Below are 16,278 nucleotides of genomic sequence, written 5' to 3'. Positions count from 1 at the left end.
GCTGTCCATCCATCCGTCCGTGATAGGTTTTCGTTGCCGCAATAACTTGAAAATGGCCGAAGGGATTTCGCTCTTTCACGAGCCTCGATCTTGTATACAAAAAAAAAAAAAAAAAAATCTTAGTTGAACTTGATGCAGTTATATATAATAAGGTAAAGATGAATTGATTAGATTTTGGCGTCACGGGGTCAAAGGTCATGTGTTAGGTAACAATCCTGTTACCACGATAACTTGTGAATCGGTGATGGGATTCTGACCAAAGTTGGTACAAGTGTGTATTATGATGCAAAGTTGAACATTATTGATTTTGGGGTGAAAGGTGAAACGTCAAAGTCTATAACTTGAGAACGGCTGAAGGGATCTAATTCAAACTTGGTACAGGTATGTATAATGATGTAACGATTAAATGATTAGATTTTGGGGTCGAGAGAGCAAAGGTCAGAGGTCATGTTAGGTAAAAATCCTGTTACCACGATAACTTGTGAATCGGTGATGGGATTCTGATCAAAGTTGGCACAAGTATGTATTATGATACAAAGTTGAACATTATTGATTTTGCGGTGAAAGGTGAAACGTCAAAGTCTATAACTTGAGAACGGCTGAAGGGATCTAATTCAAACTTGGTACAGGTATGCATAATGATGTAACGATGGCAAGACGCCATAGGTCAGAGGTCATGTTAAGTAAAAATTATGTTGCCACGCCAACTTGTGAACAAGTGCTGGGATTTTGAACAAACTTGGTATTAGTATATATTATGCAAAGATGAACTGATTGGATTATGGCATCAACAGTCGGTGTTGATAATGAATTGTCCTGAGTACTGCTTTCACATCTTCAATATGTAATACATGTATGGTGTCCTCGAACATTTTGACTTGTCAAAATGCAACACACGTGTCACTTGGTATTTCCATTCACTCTGATCACAGATGGTGGGAGTTCCAGTATTGAGGATCATGAGGTGGTTTTGCCTCCTGATTCTGATGCCAGCCACTGGAACATGAACTATCAAGAGGCTGCCATATACCTACAGGTTAGGCTCGTACTCACGATTGCTACGCAACAGTCAAGTATATAACCAACCTTGGGGCATTGGCTTTATTCCTCGAAAAACATTTTTAAAATGTATAAAAGAGGACACCTGACTTTATCTGTGCAGGAAGGAGAGAACAATGATAAGTTTTTCTCACATCCACGCACGTGCGCAGCTCTACCAGCCTATCTACTTGTTCATAACACCTGGTTCTACCTGGTGGAGCTTGCTGCTGCTCTGCTGCTCATGGCTCTCTCGTTGTGCGAGTCACCAGCAGTGCCTTATTTCGAGCTCAGCATCCCGGTGAGCAGAGCTATATTGCAACTCGACTACTGCAGATCTGTTCGTGAAAACTGAGACAATGTTAAGATAGGTGAAATGAGAAGTAAATAAGTTGGATTTGTCAGAATGTTGATTGAGAGAGATTGAAAGCAATAAGGGGGGAGGGGAGTGGGGAGAGAGGAGAATTGATGAGATATTTTGAGTAAACATATATCTGGAGGACGTGCACACAATAGGAGGAAGACGTGTGTGAATCGGAAGGATATACGAGTGGAAGACGTGTGTGAATCGGAAGGATATACGAGTGTGTGTGTGCTAATTGTTGCAGGTTCACGGGGCACTTGAGATTTCCGGGCTTCTCCTTGTTGCTTTGGAACTTGCCCTGAAGATGCGCTGGCTTGGACCTCGCACCTTCCTACGCCACAGGCGTACCATGCTCATTGTGAGGTCCATCAAACAGCTGGGTGGAAAGTGCAGGAGAAATTCAGCAAAAAAGTGTTTAAACCACCCATCGTCATTATGCACCTTGTATCTTGTACAGGTTCATTTATAACAAAAACAATTTGAAGTCTTCTGTTTCTATATATATATATATATTTTTTACTTTTTATACCTTGACAAATAGCCTTCTGAGCACAATGTAAGAGTTAATATTTATACAAGATTCATAACTACAAGTTGCTCATCTTGCAAGGGGGTAAATTGAACATGTACTTTCAGTCCATGGTGCTGGTGGTCCAGCTTGTGGAGCGCCATTGTGCTGCTGGTACGACAAACATCCCATGTGAGAGTGACCCGCGCCTTGCCGACCGATCTTTCTTGTGGATACTCGTTACTGTGGAGTGCTGCGCAGGTGACCTTTTATTGCACTCTCACTGTGTCTTGTACAACCTCATTGGCCACTCGCTCACTCACTCTGGCGTTAAATACCTGGGCATGGCATCTTCATATTGCTCATTTGGGTCATGTCTAGATCTTTTAAAACGTGGAGACACGGGTTCATTATGTGCCTGTCGACCGCAGAAACCTACGGCAGATCTTGCAGTCCTTGCCACCTATTCTGGACATGATGGTTCTCCTGCTGTACTTCTTCATGCTCATCTTTGCATTGCTTGGTATGATGTTCCTGGAAATACCTGTTTGCATGATTGGACTTGGTCAAGTCATATATGTACTTTAAATCATGTAAAACGTTTTTCATTCATTCATTCATTTCGGTTTATTGAAATAATTAAATACTGGACAAGGCAGTTCGAAGACTGAAATCTGTCAAGTTTACAATAATAAAAGTATTTCATAAAACTTACAAATGTATATAAAATAATAATAATCATAGAAAATTACATTAATCAAAATATCAAAATAAGTACATGGAATAAACAAACATACATAATCAAACAACAATAAAAAAATATAACAAATTCTAAACAACAAAATAACCTAAAATAGCAGAAAACTTAAGAAGATCAACAAACATATTATGCATGTAATTGATTTTATGCATCTACATAACAGAATTAAGCATTTCGATCAAAAAAGGAATTGTTGAATTCTTGTATCTTTGAGTAGGTCAAGATGTTGAGCATTCCTGAGTTTTTTTTTTTATTTTTCTTTTTTTTTGTGTACAAGATCGAGGCTCGTGTAAGAGCTAACATCAATCACAAAAAAAAAAAATGGACACACAAAACATGCAATAAAGGGAGCGGGAGACAAGATGGGGAGAGAGAGAGGGGAGCACACAAGTACAACAGCAGAGAACAGGCACAACGGGAGATCTGTGGGAGGGAGAGGGCTTGGAGGGAGGATGCATGGGAAGGTGGGGGAGGAGTGGGAGAGGTATAAAACACAAGGACACTGCTAGAACTTCCAGGAAAGAAGTCGGTATTTCAAAAAAGTGGATCTGGGGTGAATTAAAGGGGGTAGAAAAGATCAAGGTTTTGGATGGGGGAAGATAAGAGATGGTGGTGAACAGCTGTTTTAAAGACCTTGAGGCAAGAGTGGGATTGAAGAGAGAGAGTGAGGGAGTTTGTTCCAGAGGTGGGAAAAAAGAGGACTGAAAGAGTGAAGGTGAGCAGAGTCTTGATTTTGGTATTTTCACCAGAAGAGTTATGTCTTTCAATCCTGATAAATCTCACACTCTTACGATGTCTCTCCGAAAAGACCGACTGGAAAACCCTCCCATCCACTTTCTGAATAATCCTCTCCAAGAAGTTCTGTCACTCAAGCTTTTGGGTCTCACTATTTGCCATGATCTTTCCTGGGAAAACCACATTTCAAATCTGGCCTCCAAAGCCAGTCGCCGACTGGGCATCCTCCGTTGTGCGAAGTCCTTCCTTGGCACACCTGAGTTCCTCACCACATACAAGGCTTTCATCCGCAGCTCTATGGAATACTGCTCTCCCCTCTGGTCTGGTGCTCCTGCCTCACACCTAGCCCGTCTTCACGCTGTTGAAACCAAAGCGTTCAGAATCATTGGAATCTCCCGCGATGAAGCTAACTCCAAGGGCCTTTCACTCACTCACCGCAGGCAGGTTGGTGGTCTTTCCGTCTTCTACCGACTCCTCTCTGGCCTTGCCCCCCCAGCCCTCTCTGGGCTCTGTCCCCCAAATATTCCTACAGGTCGCACAAGATCTGCCTGCAACCCTCTTATGGTTAAACTGCCAAAATCAAGACTCTCTGCTCACCTTCACTCCTTCATTCCTCTTTTCTCCCGCCTCTAGAACAAACTCCCTCACTCTCTTCAATCCCACTGCACCCTCCAGGTCTTTAAAACAGCTGTTCACCACCATCTCTTATCCTCCCCCATCCAAAACCTTGATCTTTTCTACCCCCGCTAATTTCGGTCCCCTTGTGTTTTATACCTCTCCCCCCCGCCCTCCCCCACCCACGCCTCCTGCCCCCAAGCCCTCTCCCTCCCACACTTCTCCCTGCTCTCAAATGTTGTGGTTGTGTGCTTCCCCTTCTCTTCCTGTGTGTGTGTGTGGTTGTGTGCTTCCTGTGTGTGTGTGTGGTGTGCTTCCCCTTCTCTCCCCATCTTGTCTTCTGCTCCCTCTTTTTGTGTGTTTTGTTTGTCTGGTTGATTTGTTTGTGAAATAAATGTTAGCTCTTTCATGAGCCTCGATTCAGTATACAAAAAAAAAAAAAAAAAAAAGAAGTTGCTGGCAGATCTTGTGCGACCTGGAGGAATATTTGGGGGACAGAGCACAGATAGAGCTGGGGGAGCTCGGCCGGAGAGGAGTCGGTAGAAGACAGAAATCCCACCGACCTGCCTGCGGTAAGAGAGTGAAAGGCCCTCGGAGTTAGCTTCATCGTGGGAGATACCAATGAATCTGAAAGCTTTGGTTTCAACAATGTGAAGCCGACATGGTGAGAGGCAGGAGCACCGGCCCAGAGGGGAGAACAGTATTCCATTGAGAGTTGCATATTATATCGAGACACAGATTGTCGGGTAGGAGTAAGAATGTCACGGTGACGATCACATTTTAAAAGACCAAGACCAAAACGCAAGAGAAGCTCATTCCTGCGTTCGCTCAACAACTGTAAACCAAAATGACGAAGTAGTTGAGCATAGGACTGAATGGAAGGGTATGCAATAAAAAGGAGTGCATGCTTCTGGAGTCGTTCAAGCTCATCGCTCTGAGCCCTTGTGATGCCAGAACCCCACACGGGCACACCAAACTCCAGCAAAGGGCGAATGTACACTTTGTATATTTCAACCAGATCGGGGGCACTCACATGGAATTTTTTCAAGGTACAAAGAACGAAGAGTCGTTGAGCAGCATGAGATACCATCTGCTGAATTTGACTATTCCACTTCAAATTAGATTGGATTATAACACCAAGGAGAGAGAGTGAGCGATTGAACTCTTTGCAGATGGATGTTATCAATGACGATGTTTAATTGGGGTGGAACATTCTGAAGAAAAGATATTTGCATAATCTTACATTTCCCCGGCTTTGGCCTAACATAGTTAAGGCAACACCAATCACCAAGTGCATCAACATGGGCTTGCATCGAACTTTGTTGAGTTCTGTTCAACACATTCCACCAGGCTCAAATCATCCACATATTTCCAACGATGAAACTTTTTCATATTTAGGTATTTTTGTATGATGCAGCATTTTCGATTCCGTTCCAAATTATTCTGAGGCATGGGAGAGTCAACCATGAAGTGGGAACTGCTGCAACGTTCTCCATTCCAGTTGAGCTGGATGGGATTTAACTGACGATCCAGTAGTAAATGTGATATTTTTCTCAGACTGGCTTGGCTTCCAGAAGCTTGGAATTCAAATCTTTTAAAATGCTGCCTTCAGCTGGATTTCAACTCGTAACATCTGGGATTCCACTTCACCGTCCTCACCACTTGGTCACCACCATTTTTGTGTGTTTTGAAGTCTTTCTTTTTTGCGTGTTTTGAAGCTTTTCTTTTGCTGCTGCAACAACTACCCATTGAACACCCGTGGGGAGATCTGAAAACAGCAGTTGGGAGAAGGAACCCTTCAAATCTGGGAGAAATGGAGCAGTTTGCACTAGAAAAGTGGGTCAAACTGCCAGTAGAAAGGTGTAGGAAGCTCATTCATGGCTATAGGAAGCACTCCAGTTATTTTGTCCAAAGTCTGTGCTACCAAATATTAAGTCTAGGGTGTCAATAATTTTGTCGATGACATTTCTTTTTATTTTCTGATATAAAAGGATATATTAAGTTCTGAATAAAAAACAAAGGTTCTGTAATATTTACAGTGAAATAAAGAATTGTGGAGACCAAATACATTTGTCAATTTCAACTTATTTTTAGAGAAAATTGCGAGTTATTTGAAAAAAGTGCAAGGGTGCCAATATTTGTGGCCACGACTGTATATTATTTTAATGATTTTTAAAGATTCTAATGATATACTGATGTTGGTGTTTGTTTAATTTGTGTGGTTGTTGTTTATGATATCCGTTATTAGTTTTGTTTTGTTTGTCCTTCCCTCCTCAACCACATTTAGGGTTTTATTTGTTCTCGGACAATGAACAAGATCCGGTGAGTTTTGTCTATTAAAAATAATAATTGGGTTTAGAATCATTATTTTTTGTATTGTTTTCTTATAAAACAAGGAGAAAAAGACGTAAAATGTCACAGCCCCCGTGGTTTTAGTAATTTGGCTGTACGGAGTTGAAGGCCGCCAGTCGGACATATTTGTCGGATTATAAAATAAAATATTATTTTTATGTGTAATCTCATGTATTGGCTGTGTGCCAAGTTTGAACAAGATCGGTAAAATAATGCATGTTCGAGAAATGGTTGAGGACGTGTTCAATATCGGATTTTTTTTTACAAATAAAATGTCCACCAGTCGGCCATCTTTGATCGCATCATGAAACAGAATGATGTGCATATGTATACCATCATGTACTGTCTTTGTGCCAAGTATGGGCAAAATCGGTCCAAACATCTCCAAGTTTTGGTTGCGGACGCACGGACAGACGAGACCAAATCCATAAGCCCCATTTCGGAATAAATCCAACGGGGGCTAATAAAAGCTCTATTTGTGAATGAATGAATGAATGAATATATGAATGTTGTGAATGAAAAAGCTCTATTTATATAAAATATATTTTCAAAATGAATGTACTGCCGTTATTTAATTTCTGGGAACCGCATCATCACCAAGGTACAATATAAGCCTCGTGCAACATTCGTGCTTTAACACGTCACCCCTGGAGGTTGACCATCATTGCTCCTGTCGTGATTATGAAACATTGTACTCTGCATTATCATGAACAAACAATCGTCAAGATGTTGGTAACGTCAACATAATAAATAAATAATATATATATATATAACTGTATACACAAGGCCATTAGTTTGGCACTAGTGTGTAATTGTGCTCTATGTTACCATGGTTACAATCTCAGATTGAGTGAATGTTTCCAATCATTCGTTATTTGTACTTTGTTTTTCCCTTTCTACTCGCATCTCATTGTACCTCCCGCAGTATTTCACCAACTTGGAGAGCAGTCTCGTCAGCCTATTTATTCTGCTTACCACTGCAAAGTACGAGCACAGCACACGTGTGGCACAGCTCAACGCAAACCCTTATGATTGCAGAGCTGATGGTTGTTCGTCTGCATACGTTAGTAATGGCAGAAAATGGATCGAGATGGACAGGACTAATATAAATGCTCCCCACGCTCAGTTTCCCAGATGTAATGCTGCCATCGTATGCCAGCAGCCACTGGGCCTGCCTTTTCTTCATCGTCTACCTCTCCATTGAGCTGTACTTTATCATGAACCTGGTAAAGTGTGACGTCTCCTTACCTTTTTACGATCCTGATAAGGGGAATAATCTCTTTGGTTTATCGCTCTTTCCCTGTATGCCAATTGATTTGGAGGAACATATATATATGTATATATATTTTTTTACAACATCGAGGCTCGTGTAAGAGCTAACATTAATGACAAAAAAAAACAGACACATAAGACGAAATAAAGGGAGTGGGAGACAAGATGGGGAGATAGGGGGAAGCACACAAGTACAACAGCAGAGAACAGGGACACCGGAAGATCTGTGGGAGGGAGAGGGCTTTGGGGGAGGAGGCACGGTAAGGGGGGCGGCGGAGGGGGGGGGGGGGGGGGAGAGGTTTAAAAAAAAACAACACATGGACACTGCTGGGACTTGCAGGAAGGAAGTTGCTATTTCAGAAAAGTGGATCTGGGGTGAATTAACGGGGGTAGAAAAGATCAAGGTTTTGGATGGGTTTTGGTGAACTGTTTTCTGTTTTGGACTGTTTTGGATGGTGAACGTCAGTGCCATAAGAGATGGTGGTGAACAGCTGTTTTAAAGACCTGGAGGGATGAGTGGGATTGAAGGAGTGAGGGAGTTTGTTCCAGAGGCGGGAAGAAAAGGGGAATGAAAGAGTGAAGGTGAGCAGAGAGCCGAGATTTTGGCAGTTTAACCATAAGAGAATTGCTGGCAGATCTTGTGTGTCCTGTAGGAATATTTGGGGGACAGAGCACAGAGAGGGCTGGGGGGGCAAGGCCAGAGAGGAGTCGGTAGAAGACGGAAAGACCACCAACCTGCCTGTGGTGAGAGAGAGGCCCTCAGAATCAGCTTCATCGCGGGAGATTCCAATGATTCTGAAAGCTTTGGTTTAAAGCTCTTGACTCTGTCATTTGTATTTGGGGTGACACACCTACCTCTTCCTCTTCTTCCATATGCAGCACAGGGCTGTGGGTAGCATTATTTGCTGGGGGTGCAGCTGTGCCACTGATGCGATGCCTCCTTTAGGTTAGTTAGGGCAGGGATTTGGAATTTGTTCAGTGTGCTGTCCATAGTTCACCTGCTCTTCACGAATGACACCATGGGATCATTAACGTCAACCAACTCGGTCTTTTCAATCTCACTCCTCCCTCCAGGTCTTTAAAACAGCTGTTCACCACCATCTCTTATCTTCCCCCATCCAAAACCTTGATCTTTTCTACCCCCGTTAATTCACCCCAGATCCACTTTTTTGAAATACCGACTTCTTTCCTGGAAGTTCTAGCAGCGTCCATGTGTTTTATACATCTCTTCGCCCCCCCCCCCCCCCCTTCCCATGCCTGCTCCCCCCAAGCCCACTCCCTCCCACAGATCTCCCGATGTCCCTGTTCTCTGGTGTTGTACTTGTGTGCTTCCCTCTCTCTCCCCATCTTGTCTCCCACTCCCTTTATCATATGTTTTATGTGTCGGTTTGTTTTTTTTGTGATTGATGTTAGCTCTTATATGAGCCTCGATCTTGTATCCCCAAAAAAACAAAAAACTAACGCCGGTAGACAGGATGCTTAACATCCATCCGAGGGATGGCACATTTATGCCTCTCTCTGCATGTGAAACACCAGGATGATAGTTTATAGCTGGCATCGCCATTCAAATGCCAGCCCACCCCAACCCACGTAGAGGTGTTTTGGTGAATAATATGTTGTACCTGAGGCGCTGCTGCCTTTTCCAAAGACATTAATCCCAATAGTATCCCTAACTTAAGGTTCATCTGTGAAAAAATTTAAAAGAAGCTAATTTCAACTGATTTGGGTAGGTATGGGTATGGACAACTACCAAAAAAAAGTAAGGAGGGATAGGGGTTGGGGAAACCTTTTTATTAGAGGTCAAAGGTCATTGACCTCTGCCTAAATCATATAAAATTGTATTTCAGCAACAAAATATGGTATATAGATCTTGGTGTCAAAATGCACAGGATTACGAAAGATGACATAGAATAATGACTGACCCATGGAACCAATTACTGACCTCCGAAAATGAGGTCAAAGGTCAAAAATAGACATCTTATCACCAAAATATCATATCAAATATCATATTGGTAACAGTAACAGAATTATACCAAGATACAAACTAAATATGAAATGGATTCTTCACCACCAAAATACGAGGTTAATGGTCAAAATAAGCAGGGGGGGGGGGGGGGGGGTAAAGTTCATTAGTGTCAAATAGTTTGTGTATGTAAAGTATATGTGAATTTATAATCAACAATTTGCAGAATACTACTCACAACTTAGAACTTACAGTATCTATCGGCAACAACAAATTAATAATACTCAGTCTGTTTCCTCTTCATCGCTACCAATTTCTTCTTCTGCATCTATGCTATCTGTTCCATTGTCGCAATGCCCACAGCACACTCCACATGCAGATACACACGACATGCGAGCTTTCATGCAGCTGCATCTCATTGTTTGACATTGCCTCTCCCCTTCCTTGCAGTTGCAACAAATTACTTTCAGAAGGTTGTCTGGCGCGATACCAACAGATAGCATTTTTGGTCTGAGTTTTCTGTTGGAATCTAACTCCCATCCTCTTCCTTTGGGATCAAGAATAGAGGTGTCAAGATACTTCCATACCACAACTTGAAGATGGACACGAAGGGAATGTTGAGCTGTTGCATCTTCCGTTGGTGGTTGGCGGTCAGGATCGATTTTGCCCTTGGCTGCTTGCTTCTTGAACTTCATGTAGCGAGACTTTTCTAGGGGAGTATCCCCACAGCCATATGTGATCTGCATGGCTTTTAATCCAGCTGTTCGAATTATGGAGTCGGTTGAAGTGGGACTTGTGAATGCAGTAATGACACGGGCAGGAAATCTGCATTTGTAGAGAGCACATTTGGTATGTCCATGAATGCATGAAACAGTGTCGTTTCCAGACCAGCCATACTTGAAGAGGAACTCTTCTTTGTCTCCAATGTGTATGCTAGAGATGTCGTAAAGACCACCAAAATCTGCTTGTAAATAGAAATTAGTACAGTGGATAGGCCTATGATAGCAGAGCAATATCAAAATATCAGTGTCCTGGGCGACAACAACAACTGGGGATTTAACACTTGCGACCAAGTCCATTGCAGACCTAACAATCAGCGTGTCACCATCATCTTTTGATTGGCGTACAGTGATATTGTGGCTTGCCATCTCTGCAGATATCATCATGATTAAGGCTCCTTTGTTCTTCTCATTTGCCAGGAAAACCTCTCTGTCACATGATATAGTCAATTCCGGTGTGACCCTCATGTCCGGAGAAACCTTCCCAGCCATCCGCCGCATATGTTCATGGTCTTTCGTTGATGATTCCTCCCCGTAGCCATCAAACACTACAGTAGCATCCTTGAATTTGTTGTCAACATATCTGACATATGTATCAACTATAGTCTTGATGGTTGCACCGCTGGACCACTTTACCTGATGAAGTAGCCACCCTCCATCAACAACATGCATCTTGCTGTTTATGTCCACGTCAAGTATTGTAGCTGTTTCCTTGAGCATCTTGCCAAATTCATGCTTTTTGGGTTTTCTCATCATGCGATCCATTGTGAAGAGAGATGTTGGGACCGGGGTCAGCTCAAATTTGAACATGTGTTCGATCCCTTCATCTCTCTCTGCCATGAAAATCAGTCTATTGAAAAGAAGGGTCTTTTCGATGTAGATCCTCTTGTCACCTACCTTTACTTTCTTCTGAAGTTCAGCCAGATTTTTGCATTTCTTTGCTGTCTTCATGCTCTTAACCGGTGACTCATTATCAAGATCCTTTTGCATTTCATGGCCTATCCTCACTGCATCATCACAGTTGACAATTGACTTGTCGGTAGTTATTACTCCACTAGACAGCGAAGTAATGGTGTTGGGGTCTTTTACCTGAAATGAAAAATGAAATATTATTTTACATAGCTAAGATGATAAGTAAATGTTCCACAAATAGTAACTGAAATGTGGAATGATTTCTGTGCTACTATCAGTAAATGAAACAGATCTATACTAACCTCTATGAAGGGGTTATGAGTTGAAAACCATGCAGAAATCAACTTGACATGCTGGCTGTCTTTCTCTAGACGCTTTGCCCCAAGGTCTGTGTGGGTCCTCTTACTCCGCTTTCCACCAATCATTTCTTCCATCAGGTCCCCCAGAAGCTTGAGATGTGAAAACGTACCAGCCCATACTTTCACAGAGCTCTCGTTGCGCATTCTTCCTCTTGTTAAGCCTCCATTTGACTTGGCTTTCCGCATGAGTGTCTCTTCGATTGTCTGGTCAGAAAATTGTCCAGAAAATTGCTCATCGCTGTAGCGTGTTGTGTGATTCCCCTCCATGAAAGCTTCATACACCTGCAAATGAAAAGAACATCCTTAAAATTTATCTCACCTATAGGGAGTAGTATGGAAACACAAGAAGACTAAAATATGTAGATATGTGCAATGAGAGATGATGCCAGCTCAAACATGGAAAGAGGGCAAGAGGACAGCCACCTCACTAAATACTACTTCGAACTCAAAAGAGAATATACAGGATTAAGTTGGCAAGATTTATGACAAATTAAAGGTGGACAGACAGATTTGAAATGCTTTTGCTGAAGTCCGACATTCATGAAAACACATGCTTCCAGATAATAAATTTATTTACAATAAGATCGCATTGAGTTTACATATACTAACCTGAGGATAATCTTCTGGAAGTCTAAGCATCTCTTGCAAGTACATGCGTCCAAATTTGGCGTACTGCCCATGTCCAGCTGTGGCAAATATACCAATCATGCTAGAAACGGCATTCAGATGTCCATGCCAATCATGGAGTCTTTCTGCCAATATGAAATCTTGTGCTGTTCTTACAAGTTGGTGGTACAGAACCCACAGCTTTGCAGTTCTTGACATTTCCTGCAAGTCCTTGAGTCTCTCATCCAGACTTTCGCTGTGACTTTCACCCATCATGTGTTTCACCAGCGCGGCATCTGTTAAGAAGTGTGATCTCTGAGCCTTTGAGTATGCTGCACCTTTCAGGATGTACTGGACTGTATTAGGTCCATAGATGACTTGCATGGCTTCTGCCAAACCACTGCCTTCCATGATGTAGCCAATGCAGCCAAGGTAACTCTTCAGGAAGTGAAATCCTCCAAGTCTCACAACAACTTCTAACTTCTGATCCTTAACAATTTGAGATGCCTTGATGAACAGAGGCAAATCAAAGGTTATTATTGCTGGGGATTTGTATGTTCCTTTGATAGCTCTCATGATGGTGGTGTATATTGTCTGCATGTCATTAGGATTCGCATTGATGATTCGCAGAAACTCAATAGAAGATTTCAATGCTAGTCCGTTGTATTTCTGATGCATGAACCCCATGAAGTTGGGATGAACGGTTCTTCCTTCTACCCATCCATGGTACCAGTCTATGACAGATGCATCTGTACGAATGGATCTTTCTGGTATTTTGTGCTGAAGCTCTTCATACTTAATGAGTTTTGTGTCCAGTAGGGCATTCGTTCGTTGAGGCACGTAGTTTTGCAGACCTTCCATATTTGACAGAGTATCACTCTTCACGATTGCCTTTCTCTGCAACTTCCTATTCTCATCAACTTCAATTTGATTGGCATTTTCTGGAGTGGTAACTTTGATCTGCCCCATGGCATGAAAACCTGACTTTTCATCTAATGTAATCAAATCATGATCCATGTCACCAATGTGTTGCTCAAGCTGATTCTCAAGGACTGCCATTGATGCTGCATTTGTGTTATTAGTCGAGTCAATGTACGTGTACTTGTAGTTCACGGTCTCTTTTTGACTTTCACATATGCCCAGCCTGTGCATGACATCAATCAGCTTATCTGAACCAAACTTGTGATCAAGATATAAGCTCATACCAAGCTGGAAAGGCATCTTAGATGATCTTGGGCGTTGTGAAGATATGATATTCTGCCCTGCAACATTTCGTCGAACGGATGAATGAGGCATTAAGCATGTTAACATCAGTTCAAGAGAATCTGGCAGCTCATACATTGATGTCATTTCTTTGAGTGAAGGAAAGTCATCTTTGCTGAAATTAAGGCACTTGATGTCATTGATAATGAATGAACCCGCTGTTTTGATGATGGCTCTTTTCTTTGCGTCTTCATCATCAGTTTTCATCTCATGGTAGTCTCGGATGATGCTTGCTGTACAGCTTCTAAAGCAGACAACATCCTTCCTACGTTCTTGATTAGTAATGAATATACTATCACCATAGTACCTTTCAAGTGCTTCTTTGAAGTATCTCTCATGATAAACTGGAATGTCATCACCTACTATTGTCTTCATCTGTTCATGCAGTTGACCTACTGTATACACACCACTCTCCATTTCACTGTCAAGCCATCCGCAAAGCTGGTGGAAGGCATTTTCCTTGCAACTATGTACAGGCCTGCCTGGTTTCTGAAGAAAAATAGAAACATTCATTGTCATGATAGATTGAAAAGAAACAAAGTACGTCATTTTATTAAATAATTATAAAGAAATAGTGCAATGGAGAAGGAAAAATATATTAACAGTATGAAGAAACTGCAAGGACGAACGTACAAAAAACTAGCTTGTTTCATCAAACGAATTTTCTTCAAAATGAATTGTTTAAATGTGTGTAGGACTGCGTTTATTTCAAAATGACCCGCTTATAAGCCTTGACCAACTGTTGAATGCCTCTTTTGAAATGTGAATATTTGAATGTATTTCACATTGTGACATGCTTTACTATTCCGCAGTACCCCATATTACAAGGAACTTAACAAATATGTACATGTATGTATATTGTATTAATATACTTACATTGCATTGTCCTGGAACATTGTACATGGAACAGTAGCATTTATTATGATAGACAGCCTCTTCCGCTACAAGATCTGCCATTCCTTCCAAGCGTTCTTTCACAGCCATTCCAAGACTATCTTTTCTTTCACTTGCGATTCTCAGAAGTGATTTCTTTAGCGTCATAGTTGATGCTCGATGTATGGTCTGCTGTCTATCAGGATGTCTTTCATCAAAATGGATGTCCTCATTGCATATGAAACATCTTTCACTGTACGGAAATCGAGTAGAACCCTGGCCTGAAAACATTACATGAAAACATGGACAAAGTTAGTTGCCATCCCATGTAAATCACCATACTAACTTCAAACATTCAAAATTCAAACAAAATAACATAAAACAGGTATGGGCTTGGAATCTTAATGAAATTTACATGAATCAAGTAAAGAATTACTTTATCTTACCATCAACTTTGTCATCATTTACTGCTTGAGACACCTTTTGTCGCTTTGGTCTTGGCGCATGCTCTTGCTCCTCAACATCTGGCTCCTTTTGCATGAAAAGGGTTCGGCATCTACGATGGACTGTCATAGGAGTGTTGCTACTCCATTTTTGTTCCAATCGCTCCAATAATGAAGAGTTGTTGATATTCTTCCTGAATGTCTCACATTTGAGATACACTGCTCTATTAGATTCTCATATCCCTTTCTGTACAACCTCTGTAGCTTTCCTGCTTCTGAAAAGTCCTCACTACATATTTCACATATATCCATCCTGGTAATTTTGTTATTTTACAGTATTGTTCCAAAGGCCTCAGGGAACTTTTGGGACATCTCACTGCACTGGGGTAGTCAAGGTACATGTAGGCTAGCTAGGTTTTCTCAGTAATCACTCCTGAAACAAAGACAAAACAAAGACTTCATTCATGCAATATATAGTGTTTTAGTCTAGGGTCAATGACATTTGATCCCAAGAAAGGTAATTTCCCCCTCCCCCTCTGCTCTTGGAATAAATAATAACCCCCATATCCACCACGTAAGTTGAAATTAACCTCTTCGGTTTTTTTTTTGCTCATTTTTATATAATATGGTAATTTTCCTGTTATAAATATGACACTTTAGTGATAAAACAGCTTTTTTGACCTTTGACCTCATTTTCAGAGGTCAGGATTTGGTCCCAAGGGTCAATAATTATCTTATGTCATCTTCTTTCGTAATCCTGTGCATTTTGACACCAAGATCATCTATATACCATATTTTGTTGCTGAAATACAATTTTATATGATTTAGGCAGAGGTCAATGACCTTTGACCTCTAATAAAAAGGTTTCCCCAACCCCTATCCCTCCTTACTTTTTTTTGGAAGTTGTCCATACCCATACCCACCAAAATCAGTTGAAACTAGCTTCTTTTAAATTTTTTCACAGATTGGCTATATGGCTAATTTAGGGTTACTACAAGTTAAAAACGCATTGCTAGACTTGATACTTGATTCATAAAAAGGGGGAGAACGCATGAGCATGAATGAGGACATAGCGACGAAGAAGTTCAACTATAACGACACTCGGTAGAGCATATACCTCCACCAGGCTGAACAGTTTACGTTTGTATTCCACTGATAGGCCGGATCTGGATCCGGATCTTCACCAAAATCAAATCGATTCATCCTTGTCACACCCCCAGCCTGTCCACCAAGTTTCGTCCGAATCCGTGAATAACTTTTTGAGATATCCTGTTCACAGACAGACAGACAGGGGTGAAAACATAACCTCCACCCAAAATTGTTGGCGCAGGTAAAAGTAGAGCACAGCACATGTTTTATGGTATTGTATTCTCGAACTGTTGTGGCTCCACAACACAATTCCAGATGGATTAAAATGTATTCTCTTCATACACTTA

The 16,278-nt window shown here is 41.5% G+C and overlaps 2 protein-coding genes across 3 annotated transcripts in view; one reads left to right on the top strand and one right to left on the bottom strand.

Annotated features, from left to right (window-relative positions):
* The window catches only part of LOC137439566 (two pore channel protein 1), a 62,414-nt gene that overhangs the window by 7,862 nt on the left and 38,274 nt on the right, over positions 1–16,278 (top strand). Inside the window, 10 exon segments of the mRNA XM_078768098.1 lie at positions 933–1,036; positions 1,163–1,339; positions 1,647–1,760; positions 2,039–2,068; positions 2,070–2,123; positions 2,125–2,171; positions 2,342–2,433; positions 6,308–6,342; positions 7,298–7,356; positions 7,499–7,598. Of these exon segments, the coding sequence (XP_078624224.1) occupies positions 933–1,036; positions 1,163–1,339; positions 1,647–1,760; positions 2,039–2,068; positions 2,070–2,123; positions 2,125–2,171; positions 2,342–2,433; positions 6,308–6,342; positions 7,298–7,356; positions 7,499–7,598 (812 nt within the window).
* On the bottom strand, positions 1,642–15,073 carry LOC137439568 (uncharacterized). 2 transcript variants are annotated; one of them, XM_078768101.1, is made up of 4 exons: positions 14,846–15,021; positions 14,403–14,680; positions 11,601–11,939; positions 1,642–1,778 (listed from the first exon to the last, which is right to left on the bottom strand). In XM_078768101.1, exons 1-4 carry the CDS (start codon positions 14,970–14,972, stop codon positions 1,734–1,736), a joined length of 789 nt encoding a protein of 262 aa, XP_078624227.1. In that variant the 5' UTR covers positions 14,973–15,021; the 3' UTR covers positions 1,642–1,733. The 2 variants fall into 2 exon arrangements, with proteins under 2 accessions (XP_078624227.1, XP_078624228.1); XM_078768102.1 differs by lacking the exon at positions 1,642–1,778 and having other exon boundaries at positions 11,352–11,939; positions 14,846–15,073.

This window comes from Myxine glutinosa, chromosome 14 (genome assembly GCF_964187855.1).
Source record: "Myxine glutinosa chromosome 14, kmMyxGlut1.1, whole genome shotgun sequence".
Classification (NCBI taxonomy): domain Eukaryota; kingdom Metazoa; phylum Chordata; class Myxini; order Myxiniformes; family Myxinidae; genus Myxine; species Myxine glutinosa.
This window is presented reverse-complemented; position numbering and strand designations above follow the sequence as displayed.

Excerpts from the sequence above, each read along its gene's own strand:
- LOC137439568 (XM_078768102.1), bottom strand. The coding sequence starts at position 14,972 with ATGACAGTCCATCGTAGATGCCGAACCCTTTTCATGCAAAAGGAGCCA. Across the intron at positions 14,681-14,845 it reads AAATGATGACAAAGTTGATG|GCCAGGGTTCTACTCGATTT; the intron begins GTAAGATAAAGT and ends TAATGTTTTCAG. Across the intron at positions 11,940-14,402 it reads ATGTTCCAGGACAATGCAAT|GTGTATGAAGCTTTCATGGA; the intron begins GTAAGTATATTA and ends TTTCATTTGCAG.